At 38.4% G+C, this 25,736-nt stretch overlaps 1 protein-coding gene across 2 annotated transcripts in view; it reads right to left on the bottom strand.

The window, feature by feature from the left end:
* Positions 1-3,840: 3,840 nt before the first annotated feature.
* The window catches only part of LOC108763559 (flocculation protein FLO11), a 48,969-nt gene continuing 27,073 nt past the window's right edge, over positions 3,841-25,736 (bottom strand). For both annotated transcript variants that reach the window (XM_018511303.1, XM_018511302.1), the window contains 2 exons: positions 16,261-16,366; positions 3,841-6,866 (listed from right to left, as the gene is read on the bottom strand). In XM_018511303.1, coding sequence (XP_018366805.1) covers positions 4,342-6,866; positions 16,261-16,366 — 2,631 coding nt within the window. In that variant the 3' untranslated portion in view covers positions 3,841-4,341. The remainder of the gene's footprint in view (positions 6,867-16,260; positions 16,367-25,736) is intronic.

Here is a 25,736-nt window from a genome sequence, read left to right on the forward strand (position 1 = left end):
TAATTTAATTTAAAGGTTTAATATTAGATTTAATAACTTTTTATATATATAGGATAATTAATTCGTTTTCATTCGAACAAAATTTTTATTAAACAAAAGATTAAATTCATAAAATTGTTAAAATTTGCTATTAATAATGGACTGTTTAATATCATCTGTTTACTCTGTATTGTGACGCATGTAGTTACAGTGTAATGGAACGTTAGTTTGTAATCAAGTTATCATATTTAATAAACAAATTGCGAAAATTATTTAATTAATTTATCGCACATTCTAGAAAAATATTTTGTACTAAAGGGAGTCACTTTGATATCAAATTTATGTTAAGCGGTGCTATTGAATGAGCCAGTATCATAAATCAGAGAGAGATCCAGTGGGAGCTAATAATAGTAGAATTTACGGAATCACAAACACCGCGTGAAATTGCAAACGCAATCAATCCGCGCTTGGAAAATTTGTCATTCTCATGTACCAGTTTGACCGCTTCAATTAAGGATAATCGAGATAAACGAGCGACGCAAGTTTATATGGGTCGCGCGTGCTTTATCACATAAAAAGCATTGCATTAATTGCTGATACCGTTCAATCGCCAATTATATTTACATGTCGATCTAAATATCACAATTTCCATAATATTTCGTGGGTACTTACTAAATTAATAAATTAAGCAAAGTATTATATTTTTTTATTCTCTCTCTCTCCCTTTCTTTGTCTTTCTTTTAATGCTTTTAAAAAATTAATTTATAATTCTCTTTATAGCTCCATGTTTTTTTAAATAAATCGAAATCAAATTTACTATGCAATGCGCTTCCCGACATCTCGTCGTACTAGGGTACAAAGAATTGATTTGTTACAATTTTAACGACCAATTTTAATAGCGCTTTTAATGAACCATCTCGATGTACTTCATCGGACTATATCGAAATTTATGATCCCTTGTTTTACCGTAAGATCGTTATCGATATAACTTCATCCGTCGTCGCAGTCGATTCTGGATGCGTCGCGTGTTGGTCTAGCCGGGTCTCTTTGACAGATCCGCATCCCGTTATACGGAGGGCCGAAGTCCCAATGTAATTTATGATTGCTGCGTACAACGCAACGTATACACAAACGCACACGCACGCACACAAACACACATTAAATCAGAGGAAATAACTACAACAATTGAGAGATGATCGCGCTGTTGAATATCATATAATTGATAGCCGCGATCGATTCTCTTTTTCTAAAACTGCAGTTGGCTCCCTCCTTAATAGAGTAACGATAGTATGGGATTGAAGCGGTTCGAAGGACTTCTTGGATTGATAATAAGATGCTTTATTAATAAAACGGAAGAATCAACAGAATGCGTGCGTGACCATCAGGTACAATTTATCGTACGTAAACTTAATGCACGTAACTTAATGCGTGTGAACGTAACGCCGAATGCGTAAGGGTGATCGCGATGTCGCGCGGGCGCGCTCACATCGCCGAATATACATATAATTTATTTTTATATAAATAAATACACCGCGTATACGTGTAATGTATATTATATATATATGCATATATCTATATATCATGTGTATGTGCGTGAGTATACATATTGCGTGTGAGTGCGTGTAACTTCGACTATGCCTAATTACGATCGCTACGAGCAAGAGGGTCGTGATATAGTCTGTGAGCTGTTAGTACGTACGCGATATGTTTGGTAACTGGTAGAATGTAAGACTAGTGTTAATGTAAGTTTCATATCGTAGCGCCTAAAGATGTAGAGTGTTTTACAGAACATTGCGGAAACCTCGAATCGAAGGCAGTTGGAATCCTTTCTGAGCTTATAAATATGGAAAAAAACGAAGAAAAAGTCGTTGCGACTCTCGTTTATACCGTTCGATGTTTTTATGCTTCATGTAATTCATTGTTCGATGGAGAATTTGCCTAAGGGGTGAATAGAGATTTTAACGATGCAAGAGAGGGCGATGATACCTATGTGAGAATGAGAATCGAAAAAATTTGCTGCCAGTGATTCGTGGTTGGCTACGATAAATACTTAAGTTCTATAGAGCGACAACGTTTATGAATATAATAAATAAATAAGTAGTTCGTAGTGGTGAATAAACGGAATTGAGGACGGAAAATTCTAAATATCAAGCGTCAACTTAAAATAAGTACGAATAAGTATGAAAGAAACTGGATGTAACTTGGAGCGATTGATTACGAGACTTTCCACCTTTGATTTCTGGATCTAGCGCAATAAATATGATACTAAAGAGAAAACCTATTCTTAACATCCACGAATCTATAAATTACATCGACGTCATACGTGTACAAGATGTCTTGGAAGCTGCAAGCTTTCTCTCGTAAGAGACGGATAAAGTATCTGCTCCAATATCAAGGCCTTAATTGATTACGAGAAAGATTTTATATAATTAACTGTCAATAATATTTATACTAACGTTATCAAATTTCATTTAAGATAACGATCATTTAAGATCAAAAATATTTTTAAAACTTCGATAATCGTATCGGCCGTTATAAAATTACAATAAAAGGAACGTCAATCGAAGAGATCTATTGCCTCTGAGACATCCTGTATTTCTTTCGTTTACGTTGTACGATAAATAATATTATTGTGTGCATATAGCACGATCATAAGCTTCACGTTTGCGGCGCAATTAAATCGCGCAGACCGGTCCAGAGTCGATCTGAGATGCTGCTTTACGTCCTCATTGATATAGCTATGCAGCTAGCGTTCCGCAATGATATCGCACCGCGATAATCATAAAACGAGTTCGTTCGATATTTAGATTGTGGAAGAAAGCGCGTACACGAATCGAGTGACGCCATAAAATAGTGAGTGAAACGCGAATTCCAATTCGTACACTCGCTGCATTCGCGATTGCGATAACTGTCGTTGAGGACGCAAGCGGGTCGAATGCGCGATCAGAATCGTTGAACGATTGTTTATTCCGCTCAGACGTGTAACACGTGTAAATATATATACATATATATACCTATATATACATATATATATGTATATATCTACACTTTTATATATTTATGTATATGTAATGTAATTATGTATACTGGCACATATGAAATTGGCGCGTTTTTTTTTCATCGTGGATGAAAGCATGGCAGGACATAAAGAGAACTGCCTGGTTGAGCCTCTGTTATGCGGTGATAACAAGAGTTTGTTATCACCGCGAATGACAATCGTCGATCTCGAGCAAACGCAATGTAAACGAATATTGAAGCGACGATAATGGAGGCGTAAAACCGATTTTCTCACGCATATAACTACAAAAACTAAGAAAGTGACCATAAATTCATTCTCACACACACACACAGCGTGTAGCGTGATTTTGTGAAAAATCTGAGAACGATTTCTCTTTTCATGAAAAATCAAATGCAGATTATTTGAAAAATTTCAGCACGTGGAATATGCGCATGATTCGCGATTGTCCTGTATATCGCGTACAATAATAATGATCATCGATATGAAAAAGAAGACATCATTAACTGCGTCGCTAATTACTTCGGATTTCAATTGTTGCATAAAATTATATAATCTCATTGCTAATCAAATTACAGCTGTAACGCTTGTTGCAGCGCAATATTTTATGCACTTTCGCAACGCGCGTGAAACAAAATAAAATAAAGGAATAACCTATATATATTAAGTGAAATAAATAATAAAATAGATTAATTAAATCTGAAAATTAAATTATGCATGATCATGACGTATGCATTGAAATATAACAATTATAATAATTACATATAATGAGTGTGATCGACATCGAATTATTTCGATGATTTAAATAAATAATCAATATGATCAACGTACATTCATATATCCGCTTAGCCCCCGTAAACTCGTCTTCATGTACTATAACTCAACCGTTATCAGCAAATCTATAAATACATAAATTCGTTTAGATTGTCCAGTATTAAAGAATATGTAGAGGCACTCAATATCACGAAACGACAAATAAAATAAATAACGCAAATTCTCGACACCTCGTTTGTCAACCACGTGTTGTGGTTATGCATATCTCCCAGGTAGCTCCTATACTGAAAAAGGATGCTGCGAGAGTCAGCCATAAAACCTCTCGAGTTCCCATCTCTTGCGCGTCTAACAACATTCAGCCATCGATTTTCACCCAACGACTTACGGTATGAACCGCGCGTAAGCAACGAATAAATCGACTTCGTTCCTAAGAAAATTCATCTCTACTGAGAATGGCGGTTGCACATCCGCCAACGAGCGCAACGAGGATTCCCACGGATGTCCTCAGTTGCTAGCATCCGCCTTGTCAAGCTTGTTTCACCTACACAAGAGCTGTCGCAAACAGCGGATCTTTAATTGATCTCGATGCTCGTAACAGAATTAGACATGCGACGTTCATCCTCTGCTACTGTCGATGATGACACGGTGAAGCCATTCAAACCGCTCTCGACCAGACTCATGAGGGTCTCCTTGCGCGAGGAAACGTGTTTTTCAGCGCGTGCCTTTTCTTCCAATTTTCTCTTCTCAGCAGCTAGATCGACAGCGCCGTTCTTTGTGTTTTCTCGAATTAACTGTTCCAACTTGGACAGTTGCCGTTCGGTCGCGCTCTCCATGATCTCGTTGTTTTCCATTGGCACGCCATGTTTGTTCACCGTGGGTTTATAAGTCTTTACCTTTGAGTGACCCTGAATAATGAGATACATTGGGCCTCGGATCGGTTTGGATGGTTGCTTGTAATGAGAGAAAATAGGATCGGTGGTGAGACTCGGAACGGTCGTAGTTCGTGGTGAGATCATTGACGACGGCGCAAGCATCGTCTTCATCTTCGAGGTCTCTTCAACATTGAGGATCTTCGTCAGAGGCGATCGATTGGGCTTTGTGTTTTCGTGCTGATCCATGGTGTCCATGGTGGGCGTGTACTCCATAGTCGACGAAATTGTCGATGTAAAAGACGGCGAGGTGGTCACAGTTGTCGCAGGTAATCGAGATGGTCGATGGTCAATTGCGAGCTGCTCGTTGGATTCAGGAATCTGCGTGCTGAAAGTCGACGGCGATGGCGGGTTGGTGAACGTCACGGGGAATGGTTGAGGTAGTCGTTGAGTCTGTTCTATGTTCGGCAATGGTACCATCATATTGTTCATGGACGGTGCATGCAGGTGCGTCATAGGTGGCGACATGTGAGACATCGATACGGACGAGGACGGTCGAAAACTGGGACGCATGCTGCCGATGAAATGTATCATGGTGTTCGGTCTGGTCTGAGGACGCATCATGGATTGAGCCGCCTGCGGAGAGACGTAAATGTGTGAGGAACTATCTATGTGTCTGGGAGGCATTACTGGAGCAGATGGCGGATGCAGAGGCTGATGCTGTGAGGACAGTATCATTCTTATCGGCACGGAGGAAGCGGACGGATGATTCTCCGAGAGAATCGGCGAACTCGTTATCGCGTTCCTTACTGGTTGCGATTGAGACTTCGGCACTTGATGAGTCGTCTTTGTTATTTCAGAGGTGGTGGGATTCTCCCAAGCAGTGTTATGCACCGTCGTCGGTGAATCTGAAGAATTTGTAGAGAAATTTTTCTCAACGTAATTCGTCGGAATTACCACGGCGACTGAACCCTTCTTTGCTTTATGTGTCTCCAGATCCATAGTACTGGATGGCGAATTGGCGACAACAATATGCATCTTTTGCGAGGGCTGCAGATCAGTTGTAGTTTCTTCCTCTTGCTCAGTGGAATCTGTAGTCGTAGTAGAAGCGGTAGAAGTTTGTGCGACACTTTCAGTCGTCGAAGATGTCGCCTCGGTGCTGATCTCCTTCTGACCTATGACCACTTCTTCATTTTCGTTTTTACTGGCATCCACAATAATGTTTGCGTTCTGGCTGATGACGACCTCCTGATTGGACGAAGCCGCGGCGTGATGATCATAATGGTCTCTAGAATAATCCGAAGTCTGCCATGTGACCTGGTTGACATCCAGAGGAAATACTGTGGAGGATGAAGTGGGTCCGTTGTTACCGAGCCATCCGCCAGACAGAGTCTGTGTCGATTGATATATTAGATTTGACTTCTCGAAGGATACGGACGGTGCGGTAGTTGCTTCGTATCTCGATTTCGTATTCTGCGATGCAGAGGGCAAGTAGACGCTCTTGATAGTCTCGACCTTGCTGGGTGGTGCCTTCGAGGAAGAGTGCGGTCTTGACGAAGGTACAGGGGAATAGCGTCCATAATCTTTTGATGGTGTTCCGTAATATTGACTATCCTGAAGAACAGGGCCTTCCTCTGTCTGCGTGCTAAATGAGGATGATGTGTCCGGATAACCGAGTATCTTATCTTTAGACGTGCCAGCGTTAAAATTGGTAGACGTTTCAGCCTTCTGAATCATCGGCGGCGGCATCATCATAGTGTACGGCTTTATCTTTTGACTGTAATACGGGTTCGGATAATAACTAGCCGGCAACGACTGTAGTCTGTTCTGATTTCTGTAGTCGATCAAGCCGTTATTTCGGAAGTTAGTAGTGCGCACAATTTTAGGTGGCTCAGCGCCAGTGCTGCCAGTAAAGTCATTCCTGTAGGAAATCGAATCTTGACTACCGGTTCGCGTGAACTTGGGACCATCCACAAACTTGAGAAACTGCTCGGGTATCTTCGGGCTGGTCTTCTTCGCAGTCACACCCAACACAAGAATATCGCGCTTCGATGACGGCTCCGTTGTGTGCTGTTGCGAGTCCAACCAGTATTGTACCTTGTCGAGGACCGGCGGCACGTAGTCGAAGGTCGGATTGTTCTTTAAAGGGTCCCCGCGTCCCAACGGTGTCCACTCATCATAGTCCATCCTGGGAGAGAATATCCGCGGCCGGCTGTCATTCTGGCCGCCTGCGAACAGAAATTTTGAAGGTCGTCATGACCGATTAAAGCTGGCAGGGTTTATTGCGAGTCAGTGGTGGAAACCTTCGTCTCACGATGACACGCGAGAGGTATGGGAGAGGAGACCGATGATAGAGAGAGAGTAGCCAATTATACTTGATCGGCGCACGAGAACCTGATACTTTGAGTAATGAGCTCCGTCGTCGTGATTAATTGTTCTTAATTTTATTATATCCCTCTCTCGCACCGCGCGCAGCGCTCTCGCCCGATTGATTTATCCTACCGGCATTACGAACGTCACGATCCTCTAGGCTGCATAAATTTATGGGACACTAGGTGCTCACGAGTGAGAGGACGACCATGGCCGGCTCGATGAAATACGATAAACACGCGCAATAGCCGTGTCATATAAATTTATACGTTTCTAGGATACACGATGCCGCGCAATAGTTTACGTCGTCTATTCGCCCGCACTTTCGTTTAACATCATCGTCAAGCTAGACGATGTCGTATACATAGCGCATTTGATATCTCTAATATAACTCATCGTCACGTGACAATAATCCGAGAAAATAAGATATTGTAAATATCTCTATAAAATTTGAAGACAACTTTAATTTATGTTATCTCAAATTACCTGTTTTTTGAAAGTGCACTAAGTTACCGGGGATTAGAGCGATAATGTGTGTCACGCAGTAAAATATAGCTAAATGTTCTAAGTAACTCCTCAATGAATGAACGGATAAAATCACACTATTAGACTTGACTATATCATTATGGTCGAGAAAAAATGATATTACGGAAATACGTTTATGTATTTTACTTCCATATCTATGCAGAGGAAGAGAATTAAGTACTCTCGAATAAACGTCCCACCCAATGTAGCAAAAATCTTTCACCTGACAGACAATGCCACTTTTGTTTCCAAGCGCGATGTAAACGAACACGTAAGCCACCCAGGATGATAACGTTAAGTAAGTAGTCCCTCCTGTACACATCCGCTTTCCTATACGTCACGAAGCAGGAGGATCCAGTTACAAAGTTGCAATTCACGTCGCGTCGTATCTGAGGTTCCAGCATAGCGGGCTCTTCCCCACGAAAACGATGAAGGCCCGTCTTCGCGAAATAAAGAAAGAGAGTCTCTTAACGAAGTCTTGCTGAGAGGAGGAGGAGCGTTTCTTTTCAACGTCGAAGGGTGACGTATGAGGCGCCTTCACTTCGCATATCCGAGTGCTGACGGACACTCGCGTTTGAGTAAGGTAGATATCGGTCTGCTACGGTCCGCTGTACTTATAACGATCGGTTATCGTTAAGCGTTGATTGCTATTTTTAGCGACCGTTCGTCAAGCACGGCAACGATCCTGCCTTCCTTCGCGATTTATGAGAATAGCACGGCAATTAGGAAGGATAATTCACGGGAAGGTTGGAAGGCAGGCACCTTCGCGTAAAGTTTCCCAGGTAGCCTGTCAGCGATTAATTTTGTAAAGTTTTCCGACGGCTCGAGGGATATGCGATCATCCCGCTAGCACGTACGAACGTACGGCGGTTAGCATTCACAAGTGGGCCGAGCTGTAAAAAGAATAATGATAAGGTTTTCATTTAATTTCCAGTCGGGACTTGACATATAACGTTACCGTAATTGACCACGAATGCTGTCGGATGCTGCTCGCGTACGTATGGCGTAAGATTTCACGCGAGACTCGTACACGTGGGCAATGAAGACAACATACACACGGCGGATGTCGCCCCTCACATGCACACCGCGCTCGTATGTACGCCCAATATCTCGCGAGAAAACGTCCTGATAATAGCTAGTCGAGAGTACGCGTTTTCTCCGGCATTATCGAGGCAATCGACGTTTCTATCTCTACGGTCGGCGCCGTAAACGCGGTAGACGTCGGGTATTAAAGCCGCTCGTGCAAGCTGCAGGTGCAGCCAGTTATGCACGAGGTGATGCATAATGCGCCATATATGCGCTCCGCGCTGACGGAAGTACCGCTGACATCTCGAGTGCCGGAGAGCTTCGAGAGCCGAGAGAAATCTTACCGTCTCGTAATCGAGACGGATGTTCACCCGTGACAACATTTCAAATGGGAATAAAGATTTTCAAGCATATCTTTCAGGAAGTAATGCTAAGCAAACCGCACGTTAATAAGAATTAGATATTAAACGAATATGAGAAAAAAATTTATTTCTTAAAATAAGAAATAAATTTACAATAAAATTAAAAAATTTATAGAATTATTCACGAATTTTTACAAAAATTGAAAAATCATAAGCTCTTGTAGGAAATTACAAAAAACTTTAGAAATATATTTTTACTTCTCTCAAGGTTGAGCTTTTAAGTAGAAATTAGCAATAAAATATTGACGAAGAAAATAAAATGAAAAAGTAATAATTTTAATAGCGTGGCAAAAATAGTGCGCAATCTATGGATGTTTGAGTTTGAGAGACGTCGTTTCCCATCATTTTCTTTGCGGTGCCTCATTACGATGTACGAACGAGCATTACGTCAGGACGAAAATGCGAGACGCTGTGTCGGAATGTCCCGCGGCTGCACGACAGTCGGCAGGCGCCAGTATTCTCCAGTCATGTCGCATAAATACACGTGTCATGCTTCGTGTATATACGCGCACGACACGGGATGGTCAGAACTCTTCTGGCTCGTGCACTCGTCTCTTCGTCTCTCGTGTTACCTGTCTGCATAATGCACGGTCGAATCTGCGACCTCCGCAGTTTTGCGCTAGCATATTTCAAACGAGGGGACAGGTGACGCCTAAGTAATTTCTCGGAGAATATTATGTGCTAGGAAATTTCGTTTGAGTCCCTGCACAGAGCGGCAGCTTGAATCGAGCGCATTCGGCATTTAAATCTTCGCCCTTTGCAAATTTCATCCGAAACCTATCCCGGCATATGTATATATGAATGTTGAATCAATCTTTTATATTAAATTCTTAAAATGTCAAAATTTTACGACTACAATTGCTTGGATGTCGCGTGAATTTACGTCAATTTATTATTAAATAAGATCTTTATTCACATAGCACTAGAAACACTTACAGCAATTCGATTGAACGCACAGTGCGCAATGATGCATATTAAAGCACTGATTTAAACTGACAATGAATGTAAAAGTATCGTTAAAATGCAATATATTGAATTATAAAATACATACTTATGTAATTATAAAGATTTCACGGTGTTTAATCTGTTTCTATATATTTATATTAAACCTACATCTTTACGTCAATTTGTGTTCGGTTTTAATATGCGCACAGAGAAAAAGGTTTCTTTGGATTTAGTATTCCTATTTATTTGACTAAAATTTGTTTTATTGAAACAACATATGCTTGTAAGAAATATTATTGTTTGAATAAAAATTTTGTTGTTTTATTTGAGAAATCTCTATTGCTTGACAGAAACATTATTATTTGAAGTAATATCTTTCAATTAAATAATATATTATTTGGTTACAATGAATACAAACAATGAAACAAATTATTTATTTGAAAATGGCAAAATATATTCATAGAGGTTATTCCATGCAAATAATTGCTTTCTTAGAATAGTCATTACATTTTTTGACCGAAAATATGGAAACAATGACTTATATGTCTAACAACAGAATTAAACAAGCAGTGCTATGTGCTACCTCAATTACGTTTATGCCGTACAGTTGATCACGCGAATACTGAAGATAGATATTATCTGTTCAAGCAAATAATGTATTTAAGACAAAGATATACATTATTTCAAATTCAAACAATCACACTTATTGATGCAAACATTGGTTTGTTTGGACCATTCCAAATAACAAATTTATTTGGATACGATAAAATTTATTATATCCAAAAAAATCTTTCTCTCTGTGCACCGGTGCGCACTGAGTGCGCCCAATCGAATTCGCTATTAGAAATCGACAGACATCGTAAAATATTTAAATATCCGAAATATCTCAAGGATAAAGTGCTGGCGTTATATTAGTCCTAATTCAAATCAAGCAAACGAGAACGAACGAACAACTTACTTCAATAAATGTGAAAAGTGCAGCCAGTACGTACGACGCCGTTCGTATTCATTGAAGCGAATCGTTCATTCATTTGTTTGTTTGTTTCTTGATCTAAACCCGGTTTTATATTGAAAATTGATACAAAAGCGCTCACATGTAACTATCCTTCAATAATCTTTCACTTTGAGTCTTGTGACGTCTTGTTGAAATAGCGAAAGACACTCGTCTCGAGCGTAGCGCGGTAGGAGCTATTTTGAAAGAAATGCACTGGCAGTTGACAACCGAGCAAAGATTCATTAAGGTTAAGAGACTTGTGAGTCGCGACGCAGTAATGGACTCGTGGCGAGTTTTCTTCCTAGATTTATTGTTCACGGCTCGCAAACCGTTGTCCGCCGGAAACACACGTATTAGCGGAGACGCTGTGAATCATAGAAATGGACATTTATCTTGTGTCTGTATTTCTGTTACAATTAATTCCCACTTTTTTTCATCAAGCAGTATTCGAGCCGATACCCTTTATCAAGAAAGTTCCGGATCTTTTAATCACTGTGACAGCACATAAAATTGCGCCCTAAAATTCTCAACAATCAAAAAAAGGAATACCATGGATGTGCATTCGGTGTAACTTTGTTCAAAAGACTCGCTTTTATGAGAAGAATTAATCCAAAGAATCCAAATGGCGAGAGCGACGTGCGACATGCAGATGCTAAAAGCAACGCGTTATTCTCTCGTAGTTTTATGCAGGGCTTGAGGCGTTATTGTTTGAAAATGAAGTGACGTTCGCGTGGACTGAAGAAACACGGGTTATATTTCTCAGCTTCAATTGAAACAGATGTGAATACGAGCCGGGCGAGCAAGCAGGCAAGATAAAATGTGGCGATTGTTACGAAGCTGTTTCTTCCTATTATGCAAATGACCATTTCGGTTCAAGAGATTCAAAATACGAGATGTAAAATGACGATGTAATGTGGATGTAACATAGCAACGAAAGTATATAGCGACGCAATCGAGAACGAAACTTGTATGAGCGAAATCTCATGTATAACGTTCATGTCAATAAGTGACTCATAAAATCTCGGATTTCATGAATGATTGCTTCTCATATTAAATTGTAACATAAAATATATCATTTATAAAAGCTCACATTGCTGATGAGCGATATTCCACATGATAATTAAAAAGATTTACTCCATGAAATTAACTAAGGCTCAAAGAGCGGGTATACAATTTCTATTTTATTGTTAACAAATTCTTATGTTTATATGTAACTACTAATTTCGCAACGTCCAACCACAATGCAAAAAAAAAGGTACAATCTCTCCGTGACCCGCACAAAGCGTGAGAAGCATAACATAGCTGCGATGCAAATGTATAAAGCCACCAAAAGCGTTATTATGTTTTTGCCTGTGTGCGCGCGTTTATGTCGCCGTGGCGCGTGGGATTATTTTCCCGCTCGTTTGTACATATTACGCTTATGCGACACATATTCCCGCATTCCCGTGCCGCTTTTGTCGGCGGGAAATGGTACAATGCCGAATGAAATCGAGCGTATAAAATGTACAGTCATATCTTCTCCCTTTTAATTTCCACGTCTCGCCGATATGCTCCGCACGCATATTTGAGCATACGTTACCCTTCTCCCATTTTGCGCAAATTTATGTTCACCGTAATACCTTCGGGTGAGGTACTTTCGATTGTGGCAATATTGAAGCTTTCAGCAAAAATTATGAACATATCCGGAATACGGAGAGTAAATGATTTTGCTGCATTTATATTGATGAAAGCAGGGACTCGAATATCATTCCCCCCTTTTATAAAAATTAAACGTAGTAAACTGCACAGGTTTTTTGATCAGCGTACAGCTATTAATCGTTTAAATTTTTGAACTGACAATCAACATAATACTCATGCATATTTGCGCGATTTTTTATCTCGTTATCAATTCTATTCGTTCACCATGCTTTTATGCCATGGTTTAATTTTTTTCGAAAAATCTGAAAAATATTTATTTCAAGTAAAATATAGCGTAGAGAAGCGACCAGTTGATTATACGAACGTTGTATATATTCATGCTGCGAAAAGCAGTCGAGGAATTAATCATGTTCTTCGCGGATTTTTCTCACGGGTCAGCAGGTTTCGCGATGTACGAAGGAGGATGTTGGGTCGACGAGTTGCTCGCAGCCGCATTCGGCGGAGAAGTGCAAAGGTTAAGAGGGACGTTAAATGCAAAGTTGGCTATTGTGAATGCGCGCGATAAAAGCGCGCGCGCCGCGCTTATTTTCTCGTATTTTTGTGTCAGACGTTGTTGTTTGAAAGTAGAACAACGCACGGCGAGGGACAGCGAGGCGAGAAATCCGCCTAGGACGTCGTTTCCCAACGAGTTATCCCGACGTAGCGCGAATTAAAAATTACAATTCACGAACGCGGACGTTATGCACGAAAATACTTTCAACGATCGCAGTTAGGTGTCGCGTTTCCTGTGATCCTTGGCATTTCATTTATTCCCGCACTATCCCGTGTGGAAATTTGTCCGGGCATTCCATACTTTAATACTGGCCCCATATGGGCATTACTGAAGCATCCAAAATAAAGGTTTGCCAAACTCGGGTCTAGTTAGGATAGTTTAACTTAAGTTTCCTAATCACGGCCCGTGCAGGGCCTAGTTTGGATTCCACTTTTTTCCCAAGATAGTTATACTTAAATTTTCCCAGTTGCAGTCCATATAAGGCTCAATTTGATCTCAAATTTTCTCTGATAGTAGTTTAATTTATAGGATATCTTATAACAATGCCTTAAATGAGCATGAGTTTAAAATCTTTATTTTGAATGCCTCAGTAATGCCCATATAGGGCCAATATTGTAAGAAATTTAGAGAAAATAGGCACAATTAGAAAAGCTATCAATGTCAGCTGTGTAGCTCAGTGACAGGACGGAAGTCTATCAATATGCAGGAGACCAGGCCTTGGTTCAAATCCCGGAGCGTTCTGATATTTTTCTCGCTTATTTTTTACAATATTAAATATGAAATGCCAGGATAAATTTCCTCACGGATACATGAGCCCTATACTTACAGTTATATAAAATGTGCCTAGATTAAAATTGTTATACTCTTGGCTCAATTTTGGATTGTCACGCTTTTTTATCTAGACCCCACATTGGCCCAAGTTTGAAGATCAATGCGGGGCCTAGGTAAAATTTTTATATTGGCCCAAGTTTGGATGCCAATGTGAAGCCTAGATAAAATTCTTGTAATGGCCCAAGTTTGGATACCAATGTGGGGCCTAGACAAAATTCTTATATTAGCCCAAGTTTGGATGCCAATGTGGGGCCTAGACAAATAAGCGTGACAATCCAAACTTAGGTCAAGGTGGGCGTTCTAACTTGGGCCGCAAATAAAATTAAGAAAATTAACTTGGCCCCGATTATAGCCTAGGAGAAATTTCCACACGGGATTATGCAAATAAAAGCTAAGTTAAAATGTGTTGAAATGATTTATATATTGTAGCTTTAAATCGGAAAAATGTAAGTCTAAAAGTTCACTTTTGCAAAAGAATCCTGCAAGGGTCTAGAATTATGAACATATGCTTTCTTATTTAAATTGATAAAAATAAATTTAATCAAGTTGTAAGTTGTAACTTATATAAAATAACATTTAAGTTTATATTAAATATAAATTATTTATAGAGATTTCCTGCGACTTTCATTGTAAAATTAACGGATTTATTACGTTGATAGGTCACTTGATGAATAACTTTTTCCTTATTCTTTCTTTCTATAAACATCATTAATCAAATATTAATCAGAATAATTCAATTATCGATATGTAAATATGTATGTTTGCATATAACGTAAATATATGAATTAATCGAAGACATCCAGCCGTGCGCGTGCGTGTCTTTTAACACCGAGTAGTATGACCCACTGACCCGCCCCACTGATATGTGCGTGGAGACGCACACGCATATGCAACGCGTACGCATGACGTGCAACTAATTTTGATCAAGATTTATGCTAAGATTAATAGTAATGTTTGGCAGCTTGTGTTCCGAAGCGAAAGTGGACGGATGTGCCGAATTGATATGTCTTATTTCATTAATCAACAGAATTTTTCTTCGTCTCTTCATACTGAAATTCACTAATCAAGTTTACAACAAATAATTTAGATAAAATTTATGACATTTCCGCAGGTCTTCTACTCATTGCTTTGCATTTTTCTTCTGTCTCTTTATTTCTTCATTTTTCCGCATTGCGTCAAGAACGGATAAAAACGGAATAAGAGCGGTCACTGTCGCGCAGACGTAAAGAACTTGGAAAAAAATTGGAAAAAGATAAAAATATCTATGCCACACTTTAAGCAAAGACTTTTTCGCGGACGAGTATTCTCTAACGAATCTGTCTAAATCTATATTATTCTTTTTACAAAGAACGCAAACTCTACTAACACGGACATGATAATGAGTGTATCTTTAATTAACTACTTTCCGAGTTATACTACTCTCTGTTCATCGCTCTGAAAAATCTAATTTTTAGTCCAAAAAGTAAGAAATCGGATTCCACCGAGATGTTGAATACTTGGATGCAACAGCAGCGTCGCGACGTCGCGACACAAAGTCGCTTCTTCAATGTGCCAGCTCTTTCTTCCCGCAGCTTCCATGTCCGCAATACGACGATCGAAGTACCCGCAGAGCGGTTTTTGCAAACGCAATTCAGCAGATAAGATTTGTCGTGTTACAGAATCGCGAACTTGAAAAAAAGTTGCGACGATGATTGATATATAATTAATGAGAATAATTAAGTATGCATCCGGAGAGAATAATTTTGCTAAAATATCTAAAATTTAGCTAGGTACAGATTTAAAAGTAATTTTGTTAAAAACGTCAAAATAATTAGGAAACTAAGCATAATAAGCAATGCTTGAAAACATTTCAATATTCTAGCATCTGAGAGAGATTGCTAGAATATTAAAATAATTTTGTTGAACTATCAAAATTTGCCACCTCGTGACAATTATACTGCTTGTATGTCTTGTTCACATTACTCATTATGATAAAAAAAATCATTTAACATCTATTTTTATCAAGCGTTTAAAGTTTCAATACAATTTGTCGAAATATCATATTGTACTATAATGTAATATATCGATCGTTTCCTACATTAAAATTTGATTTGAAACAGTGTTAAATTTTTTATCGGGGGTCAAATTCGTACGAATAAACGTTTCATAAGATCGTACAAAAATAATGACAGTGCAACGAGAGAGACCTTAGAATAGTAAACACGGGCAGACTCGCTCTCTTCTCGTGTCTTCCTTCGTTCGACGGAAAATATTTCCGCAGGACACGTAGTGGTAATGTCATGTTTAGGACAGGAGGACAGTGAGCAGTCGAAACTTACCGGGTTTATTCTCGAGGGAGGTGGGTACGTTCTGACAGGACGAGCAGCACAAAAGCCCCGCCAACAGTAGCCACCTGGATAGCTCGGTCAATCTCTTCGATATCATCTGAAACAGCGAGAAGCAAATTGAATTAACCGCCGGATAATCATATCACGTGGCTTTCTGCCCTGTTCAATGGTAGCTTTGAATCAAATATAGGGATCTAGTATTAATCACCGTTGGCCTTTTGCTTTATATCGAGATTATCATAATAAGAAAAAAATCGACGCAAGTTCTACGATTTTTATCATTCTGCGATATTTATTTTGTATTTTTTTATCGCTTTATTTTTGGCAAATTAAGGACATATTGCAGAGTCTATCGCTGTACATACTTCGTGTATTAAATTGATTTTCCGATACTATCGATTTAACGAACAGAATGCAGAAGTTGATTTATGGAGGGATGAGCGGTTTTATACCGCGGAGAGAACTGTAACACCTTTATTTCGAGAGACAAATAAATATTACGTACTTGGAATTAAAAACGCGTGTCGTTATTTATATAGATAAGCAAAAAGCTCCTCGAGGAACTTTTTGCTTATCCGCGGAACGAAGTAAACACGAACGTGCATTTGTATTTGTGAACGAGAGGTATCATGTTCCCCATCGTTTAAAAGCTACAACCCGGCTACGCGATTGCAGAAATGTGATTAATTCGTCTAATTGGGTATCCAGAGTGCAGTTGGCCGACGATCAATGGCTAGGATGATGGGCTCGACGTTAATTACAGTCGTGTAAATACGCGCACGCAAAATAATATCTGTTCGACAGTGCAGAATAAAATCCTACAGCTGAACGTGACAATAATAGGATAAAATATTAGTTTCTATACGATAATCACAAATAGCCCGTTTTCTGTTTAATATTATATGTGCGCAGTGCACGACCGAAATTAATATTAAAGTCAGCCAAGTACGTCGATTGTTTTCTCTATAATAAAAAATATATGAGAAAAATTTTTACATGTTATACTTACCATATTTGTAATGTAATCCTTACGTAATAAAATCCTTGTATAAATGTGAAAATCTTCAAATAAATATCCAACGTAGATATTTACGATGCATCTAATTGTCTTTTCAAGCATCTTACACATCAGCATAAATCATATATTGAGGCCGTGTGCCAAAAAGCACTATTGATCCTGCCAAGTTCTTATATTCTTTTCATAACTTCTCTTGTTCTACTGCCAACGTGCTGTCGGATTATATATGAAAATGCATTATATAGAATGTATTATAATAAGATAAAAAAATTTTACATGTAGAGCGGCTCTATATCAGCGTTTACTTAATATTATTTAAATATGATAAAATAACTGCTTTCAAATTACCGCATGTTTATTCGATGCATACACTGAGAAAAAAATGCTGTTAATTCAATTAAAGTCTATATTACGGGCTGTCACTAACATAAGTGATTAATTCATGTATATTTTTATTGACACAAAGACATAAATTATTATTTTTTAATAAAATGATTTATTAATAATCGAGCTTTTATATCAATAAAATATACGTGTGAATTAATCACTTATGTTAGTGACAGCCCGTAATATAGACTTTAATTGAATCAACTGCATTTTTTTCTCAGTATATGAAAGTCTCTGAAGAAAAATTTATTGAATGACACAGACGTGAACATCGTCGATTAGATTAAATATTTTGTATGATCTGATACGTAAGAATATCATGAATACACGAGTAACTATGATGAGTATAGAGAGTTTATGGTACTTTGACGAAACGTAAAACCAGGCAGAACTCGACGTGACTACATTTTCTGACAAACCGATGTACTTTACTCGGCTATTCACGAAATATATGAGCAAGGACCAATGTGTCCTTTACGACTCCGTGGAGACGCGATCTCGATGTCTTGTAAAGTGAGTCGTAAAGATCGTTGTTAACTGCGCTCCCTAACTCTCGTTCCACCACCCGCGAAAGATTGCCGGGAGTAATTTCCGACAGGTCGTGACCTGCCCCAATCGACCGGCGGAATCGTCAAAATTGCGTTCCCACGACCGAATGCGTAGGTACAGAATCCTCGCCGAATTCTCGCGGTTCTCGTATCGGTGAATGTCCCCTGAGAGAGAGGAAGAGAGAGAGAGAGAACTTTGGCTGATAACGAATTTACCAGCGAACGAAATCTGATTAAGGATTGCTTGACAGCCTCGGAAATTCAGTATCGATTTTTACGTAATACTGCAGCTGCATATTTTAGAGGTATATACAAATTCTCCGAAAGCCCTACGGACTACATAACGTCAAATTCGGATTCCATTCCAATCTCCAATTTTTGTTCAAAATTAGAATTGCACATTAAATACAGCATAAATGGAATAAATAATACAGTATTATCTTTACATGCTAAAAAGTGATGACTTGAACGAGCAACCGTATGGTTCTGTAAGATCGAGGACAACTCCCAGGGGCTAGACGCCTCGACGTTCATCGATCGACGAGAATTCGATCGTACCTGTTAACGACCATGTCGAGAAAGTCTTTGAAGCGGGGCCAGACGCGAATGGCCGTAGCGGCTGGGTCACTGTCACTAACCGCGAAAATTATACATTCGTGTACACACAGACAGGACTTGCGACTTCAATTGGCAGAGGAAGAGAAAGATGGATAAGAGAGATCGTTTATCTAAATTTCTCATACTTTACGATACAAAGGAAATACACGATATTGCTTATACATGACATACAGTATATGGTCGTATATATGTATAAAGTGACAGTTTAGATATTCTTCTCGCGAACTTCAAACGAACAAGGCGGTGACATCACGCGTCTAGCAACGTGACATCCGTTCGCATACTAATGATTTAATAAGCAGCTATATCTATAGCTTAGAGACATCAAAGACTTATCGTAATCTAGTAATGCACTCACTCTCGGGGAAAGTAGGATATCCTGTGAAACACAGCGTCCTGTAAATCTTTGCAAGACTTGATTAGATCACGTTGTGCATGTGAAGTATGACTTTTTCGATTATAATATTTATTAATAAATTAAATTCAGAGCAATTTCAAAAACAACTCCGTAAATGAATAAATTTATTCATCATAAAAATTGCGTTAAAAAGCAATAATAGGAACTTGAAATTGAAGCCAAAAAATGCCAGACTTTAATAAATTAATGTCCATTTCATTTTGGCAAAAAATATTATGAAGATATAGAATAAAGTAGCATATCTTGTGTTTTGAAAATATCTTATTTTAAAATATCTTTTCAAATAGCAGAGTAATTTCAAATTTAAAAATTGGATAAACTAAAATAAGTTTGAAGCTTTCTTTGAATCTATTTCAAACATATATTTTAGTATGTATGAAAAATTTTAAATTCAACCGAATTTATACATTCAACGAAGAGTCAATTTTATGCACGGAATATATTTGTGGCTGCATTTATTTAAGAAACTATTCAAGACGATATAAACAAATTTTTTGCCTTAAATTACATGAAGACCAAAATGGAAATGCAAAAAAATTTTTCGTCTCTGCGTCTGTTCGCTTGATTTAATCAACTCATTAAACCGATATTGCTGAATTTGATGCACTTGGAATGGCTAAAATTCTCGAACGTGCGAACGTTATCGGCGAAGCGCGATCGACGATGATACTTTCACCTGCGTCAGGTGCGAATGAATCGACTCGCTCTCGAGGCTCATCAGCGAATCATTTCCCCCCGATTATTAACGCACGCGTTCTCTCAAGTAATATCGCTTAATGGTGATTCTTAAAAACCTAAATTTTATTGCATAATTGGAATAGATCGAGCTCTATACAAGAAAACTATGATATAATAGAAATTTCGTCATGGTAAAAACCGATGGAATATATTTTATTAAATTAGCACATAACTCATTTTAAAAGATGTATTCAAGCTGTACATACAATTCATTGAATTCACATAATGTCTAAAGATAATGTTCTAACAATAAGTGAGAGTTATGCAACATTGAAATTTCGACAGAGTTTCCGAAAGTTTGCTGTTCGAGTAGGACCAAAACATTATTATGCACGAAGACGCGAGAAACTGGACCATGACAAAGGGCTACGTGCTCCGTTGCAGGACGGAAGCTTGCTGAAAGTTGCTTTCGTATTTGCACGTAGAATCGTGGCATAACGAGACACACGTGCTAACGGTAGACGCTGCTTCGGGCGCCGATCTCCTCTTGAACGAGATTCCCAGAAAGAAAGAGCGAGAGGGAGAAAGAGGGAAGAAGGAAAAGAGAGAGGTGAAACACTCGGACGAATGGGCAAAGGCGACCGCTTTGTGCGAAGCCGCCTTTAGAATCGATGACATCCGACCTTGAAGATCAAATCAGAATCGAATCACGATTGCCTCGATGATATTAGACTTTCCCGATCATGCCGACAAAATGCGAAGAAATTCTGTGGGTTAGAAACGAAATTTAAAGATAGACAAGAATCTTGATAATAGCGACTTTATGATAATTTTACCATAGTTAAACAAGTTGACTAGAGAAATCATGAAGAAAGATACATGCTCAGAGAAGTAAAGTTACGATACGGAATAGAAATTTGAATTAAATATCGGAGAAGACAATTCTGAAACGAATACTCGAAATTTCTGATTTATCTTAGTAACATACATATATTAATAGTAATTAATTATATCTTAGGATAGTAATGAGGTATCTACTATATAAAATATTGATTCTGCTCTGTAATTATTTTATATATTTTTAATCACATTCTATTTTTTATTCAAATAAACCTGAAAATTTTCCTATCTCATGTAACGAGTGGTTCATTTATTCGTATAAATAAATTTAGATCAAATATTAATCAAGTTAAGATTAATACATCTGTAATCTCGTTTATTTTTTATATCCACGTGGTTATAAATATGGCGTGTATTTTATGAAGATTTATGTAAACAAAATTGCATAAAAGCTAATCGCTAATTATATGTGTGTATATTTATGCAAATATATAATATTTACTCGAACCGCGTGCGCATATCTAATTAACCCTCTAAACGATCGTTAATTAATAATTAACACTCATTTATTTTCATGTTTTTCTGTCCGATGTAGATTAGAGTTCGAGAAGAGAAAGTCAAAGGACGTTCGAGATATGGGCTTCTAGGGATCGTGCAATTAATAGTAATTAATCAAGTCATTTCTGCGATAAGACATATAAGTATATTAGAAAATCAAACTATAAGAAATGTCACGCGCGTAGCTTATAATTATCGAAAAACGATGCACTTCGATACATTCATTAAACGGAATTTAATTTACTTGTCTGCCTGAAACATTTTATCAGACACAATTATTCGACTGTCACCGCGAAATTAAAGGGATCGACAATTGTTTAATTAAATCGGTTCGACTAAATTCGTCGACGACCAGACATTTTATGTGCGATTATTAATGAACTAAAGTAGACTATTCTTATTCTTCGAAGTTAAGCTTTAAAGCACTCTTTTTTTTTAAGAAATGCCGCAATTTCACTTTGAACTTATTAAGTATCCGCGAAAAGTCCGGTAATGAATTCCAAGCACGGATGGAATACTTCCAACTCCGAAATTCCATAATGTCTCGCATCCTACGAAATCGCGAACGTCGGTGTGAAAATTCAGTCTGCGGCCGTCTCATTTTTCATTTCATCCGCCAAATACGGTTCCTCTCAGCAGCTTTACGAGTCGTTGGCTCATTCAGAGTTAATTTATGCGTGAATAGAACGCTCGAAAGAGAAAAGAAAACGGTCGAGAGGAAAAAGGAACGAAGAAAAGTGGACGCAAAGGATCGTGTTAGAAGCTTTATAGCACGAAGATCGATTAAAAAGACTATCTTCAAAAAATTAACGCATCACTGAGATCGCAGGAACGTCAATTAGGCATACTGACGATGCTCCAATATGCAAATACCGTTAACTCTTATATACGCTATTTTCCATCTGAAAGAATCTCGACGACGCGGTGCTGGTACTTTCTCGTCGGAGAACTGAACTTACCACCAGCCGGTGAATTGAAAAATGAATGAATAAAATAAGATAACCCGGTAATTGACAAATCCATTCGAAAAGAGAACACGACTTAAATGAAGTAATTAATCACGTGTGCGTACTCAGTGCGACATACTGAAAAAATACAAAAATAGATACGCGATAAATAATATTAAGAGTAAATATAAAATAAATTTTATTGCAATTACACACATAAATAGTGGCATTTATAAGATATATTCCTAGAATATTGTGAAGTTTTCAAATCCGTAGGGTCGTATATCTCTGTGAATTAAAAAAAAAAACTTGTGTAAGAATACGGGAGATTATATAGCTGGATGTAAAGGAGCTTCGCGAACACTTTCGCATCGATTAATGCTTACTAAATGTTCCATCTTCCGCGATGTGCTAATTGCAACTGCCATTTGGTTCGTTATTAAATGAGTACCCAATGAATCATGCGTGTTCCGACATAAATTGTTATGGGAATCAGCACACATAAACCGCATATTATGTCGTCGACGCAGGTAAAAGTTCTAAGATGATGCACAATCATAGAAGGAGAACTCTTTCTTTCTCTTATATGACTCTCTTCTCTCACAGATGTAAGTACACACACAATGTATAATTATCGTTTACATCGTTAGAAAAGTATTACGGCGGACGCGATGTAAAATTTTCCTCGATTGTTCTGACTATTTGTTTACTACTTACTTAGTTTTTTTTATGAAGACAAGTATCATTTAATATGACTTTTCGAACGATTATTCGTTATAGTAACAAAAATAAAAATTTGTATCTTATTATTTTAATATATTTTAATCTTTATAATGCTGCTCAAATTGATGCTCTCTAAAGATACGTAATTAATGTTAATCACTTTATCTGACTTCCTATTTTTTTGATAAAATAAAATAAAAGGAAATTAAGGATTAATTAAGCCTCGATTAATGTTTCTGAATAGCACATACATACAGATATTTATGTGATCATTATCACGTAACGTTCGCCATTAATTTACTGACAACAACGCTCTTTCTTGTCCCACGAGGCCGTGCATGAGTTGTCGCGCAAATTAACTGAATCGAATTTCCTGAGAGGAATCGAATATTCGGCGAGGACCCAGCTGAACGAGAGAAGCGATCGTTTCGCGAGAAATTGCGATAGAACAGAAATTTGGTAAGTCCGAGGATTCACCAAGGGCAAAGCCATCTGCTATCCCTTGGGGATCGCAGAGCACGTTGTGGGCAAAGGTTAGGCGTGTGTAAAGAAGCCAATGATCCAGGGGAAGATCCGGCGACCACTACTAATTTCAGGTGCAAGGAAGCAATTATCGACTCTTCAACAAGCTCGCGCGCGCTCAGGTGTGACGGCTGGCCGCTCACGAGATTTGTTCAGGTAGTTTCTCGACCGGACTCGACCAAACGCGACCGTGACTAATTCCCTTAAGGGGTTACGTACACCTCTCACCTCGCTTCGCTTCGTCTCGCCACGCTGCGTGCGAAACGAATGCGAACGTACATCTTCATGTTTCCGCGGGGCTATAACGTAGTAACGTGTTTCTTTCAAGCGCGAGCGACCGTATGTCATAAGGAGCGCAAAGAGAAGAGCGATACGACGTCTCCCGAGATTGAGTCAGTGATGCCGACAGAAAGATGTTGGTCGAAAAGCTACAGATCTGTCTCAACCCTCGACATCCGAGACGTACTACATTTTGTGTGTTCCATTCAAGCTACTTCCTTTCTAATGCGCTTTTTATGAACTCCGTAAACGAAAGACAAAATCACTAACTATACTAAGTGATGAATCGTTTCTCCTCATTTCTTTCTCTTTTTTGGTTAAAAGAAAAAACTATCCCTACAAAAAAATTCGTTCGTTCCTAAGACAAACTTACAGAGTAAGAAAAATTGTTAGATGGATGACATCCTTAAAAAGTTGACAAAAGAAATTCCAATTTTTTTATAAGACGTATAATTTAACATTAAGTATTTTTTTCGAAACGTCTTTAAAAATTCGAATATATTTATAAATGTGATAAAATAGTAATGTATTTAAAAAGTTGATTTCTAGTTATTTTAATAAAATATTTGATATCTGCTTGAAAAACGGTGACGTCTTGTCTGAATTAACAGACGATAAATATCCGTTCTCAAAATATTTTTCATCGATCCTTAATTCTTTTCGGTATTTCTTCGCCGAAAGATAAATTTTAGCATTTTAGATAAATTTTTGCGAAATTATGTAATAATTCGTTTAAGAAATCTTCCAAATTTAATACGCGAATTACGTTCATCATCTAATATGTATAACTTCAGAGTATTCGAGAACATCTATTAGCGAAAAATCGCTAGCTAGAAAACAAAATAATTTGAAAGCACAAATGTAAATTGATGTACAAACAGAAAGGTAGAAAGAGAAAATGTAACGGAAATGGATTTAAGGCGAATTACGGATGACATATGCAACGGCGGGAAAGTAATGACACAAATCTGTCACATTTTGTGATAATGAGCTCGATAATTTAGTACTTAAACACGAAAAATCAAGTCTCTTGAGCTGCTCTCGCAATTCTCCATATATACCATAGATATAAATTTCGTATTGAAATTCGACATCTTATGGCCACTTCCGTGATAAATTCCCACGTTAATTATGCCAGTAAATACTGAACTCGCGATAAAGAAGGAAGGAGAGAAGAAGAGAGAGGTGCGAATGTGCACCGCGGTTTTTCTTGACAGGCTCCGGCGCAGCGGCGCATTTCCGTTCGATTCTCCGAAAGTCGAACGGACGTAAGTGATGGTTTCCGACGAAAATCCCCGCGGAGGAAGAATGATTTACGATCGATTCGGTTCGGGAAGGAAAGTCAAGCCGCGGGGGAGCCGCACCGCCACGGGTCGGCTTAATGCACCGGGCGAAACCAGTGGGAAGAGCTTTAATTATGCAGGACGTTTCTGAATTAAGGCCACTCGGCTTTATGGTGCCCGTATATGCGAGGCGTTTTACATAATAGCTCCCTCGCGGGGTTGGAAAATAATGTGCTGAGGAGTCAAGTCGGTGGAAACTATGAGAACCATGAGAACCATGTGTGTGCACAGCGGTGATGCTATCTGCTTTCACACTCGAGATGAGAGAGCTTCGACGGAGCTCGTCTTTATCACTGTTATCGCGTGACATAAATTTTACGGTATTATTAGATATATTTTACAATATATCGTATTATGTGCTATTTGTGAATAATCAGATATAGCTGGAACCGTATATTTCCCAAGGAGAACAAGAAAGTTAAAATAACGTTAATTGGACGTTATTTTTATCGATCGATTATTGACCGAATTTTTCTATCACGATTCGGTCAATATGACGTATTATTTTGACTTGTTCTCCTGGGATTTATTTACAATCTCGCGAACAAACGCTAAGAAATAAATTGCTCGTGTAATTTGCGCGCGGTT

The sequence above is a fragment of the Trachymyrmex cornetzi genome, unplaced genomic scaffold (assembly GCF_001594075.2).
Source record: "Trachymyrmex cornetzi isolate Tcor2-1 unplaced genomic scaffold, Tcor1.1 scaffold367, whole genome shotgun sequence".
NCBI lineage: Eukaryota > Metazoa > Arthropoda > Insecta > Hymenoptera > Formicidae > Trachymyrmex > Trachymyrmex cornetzi.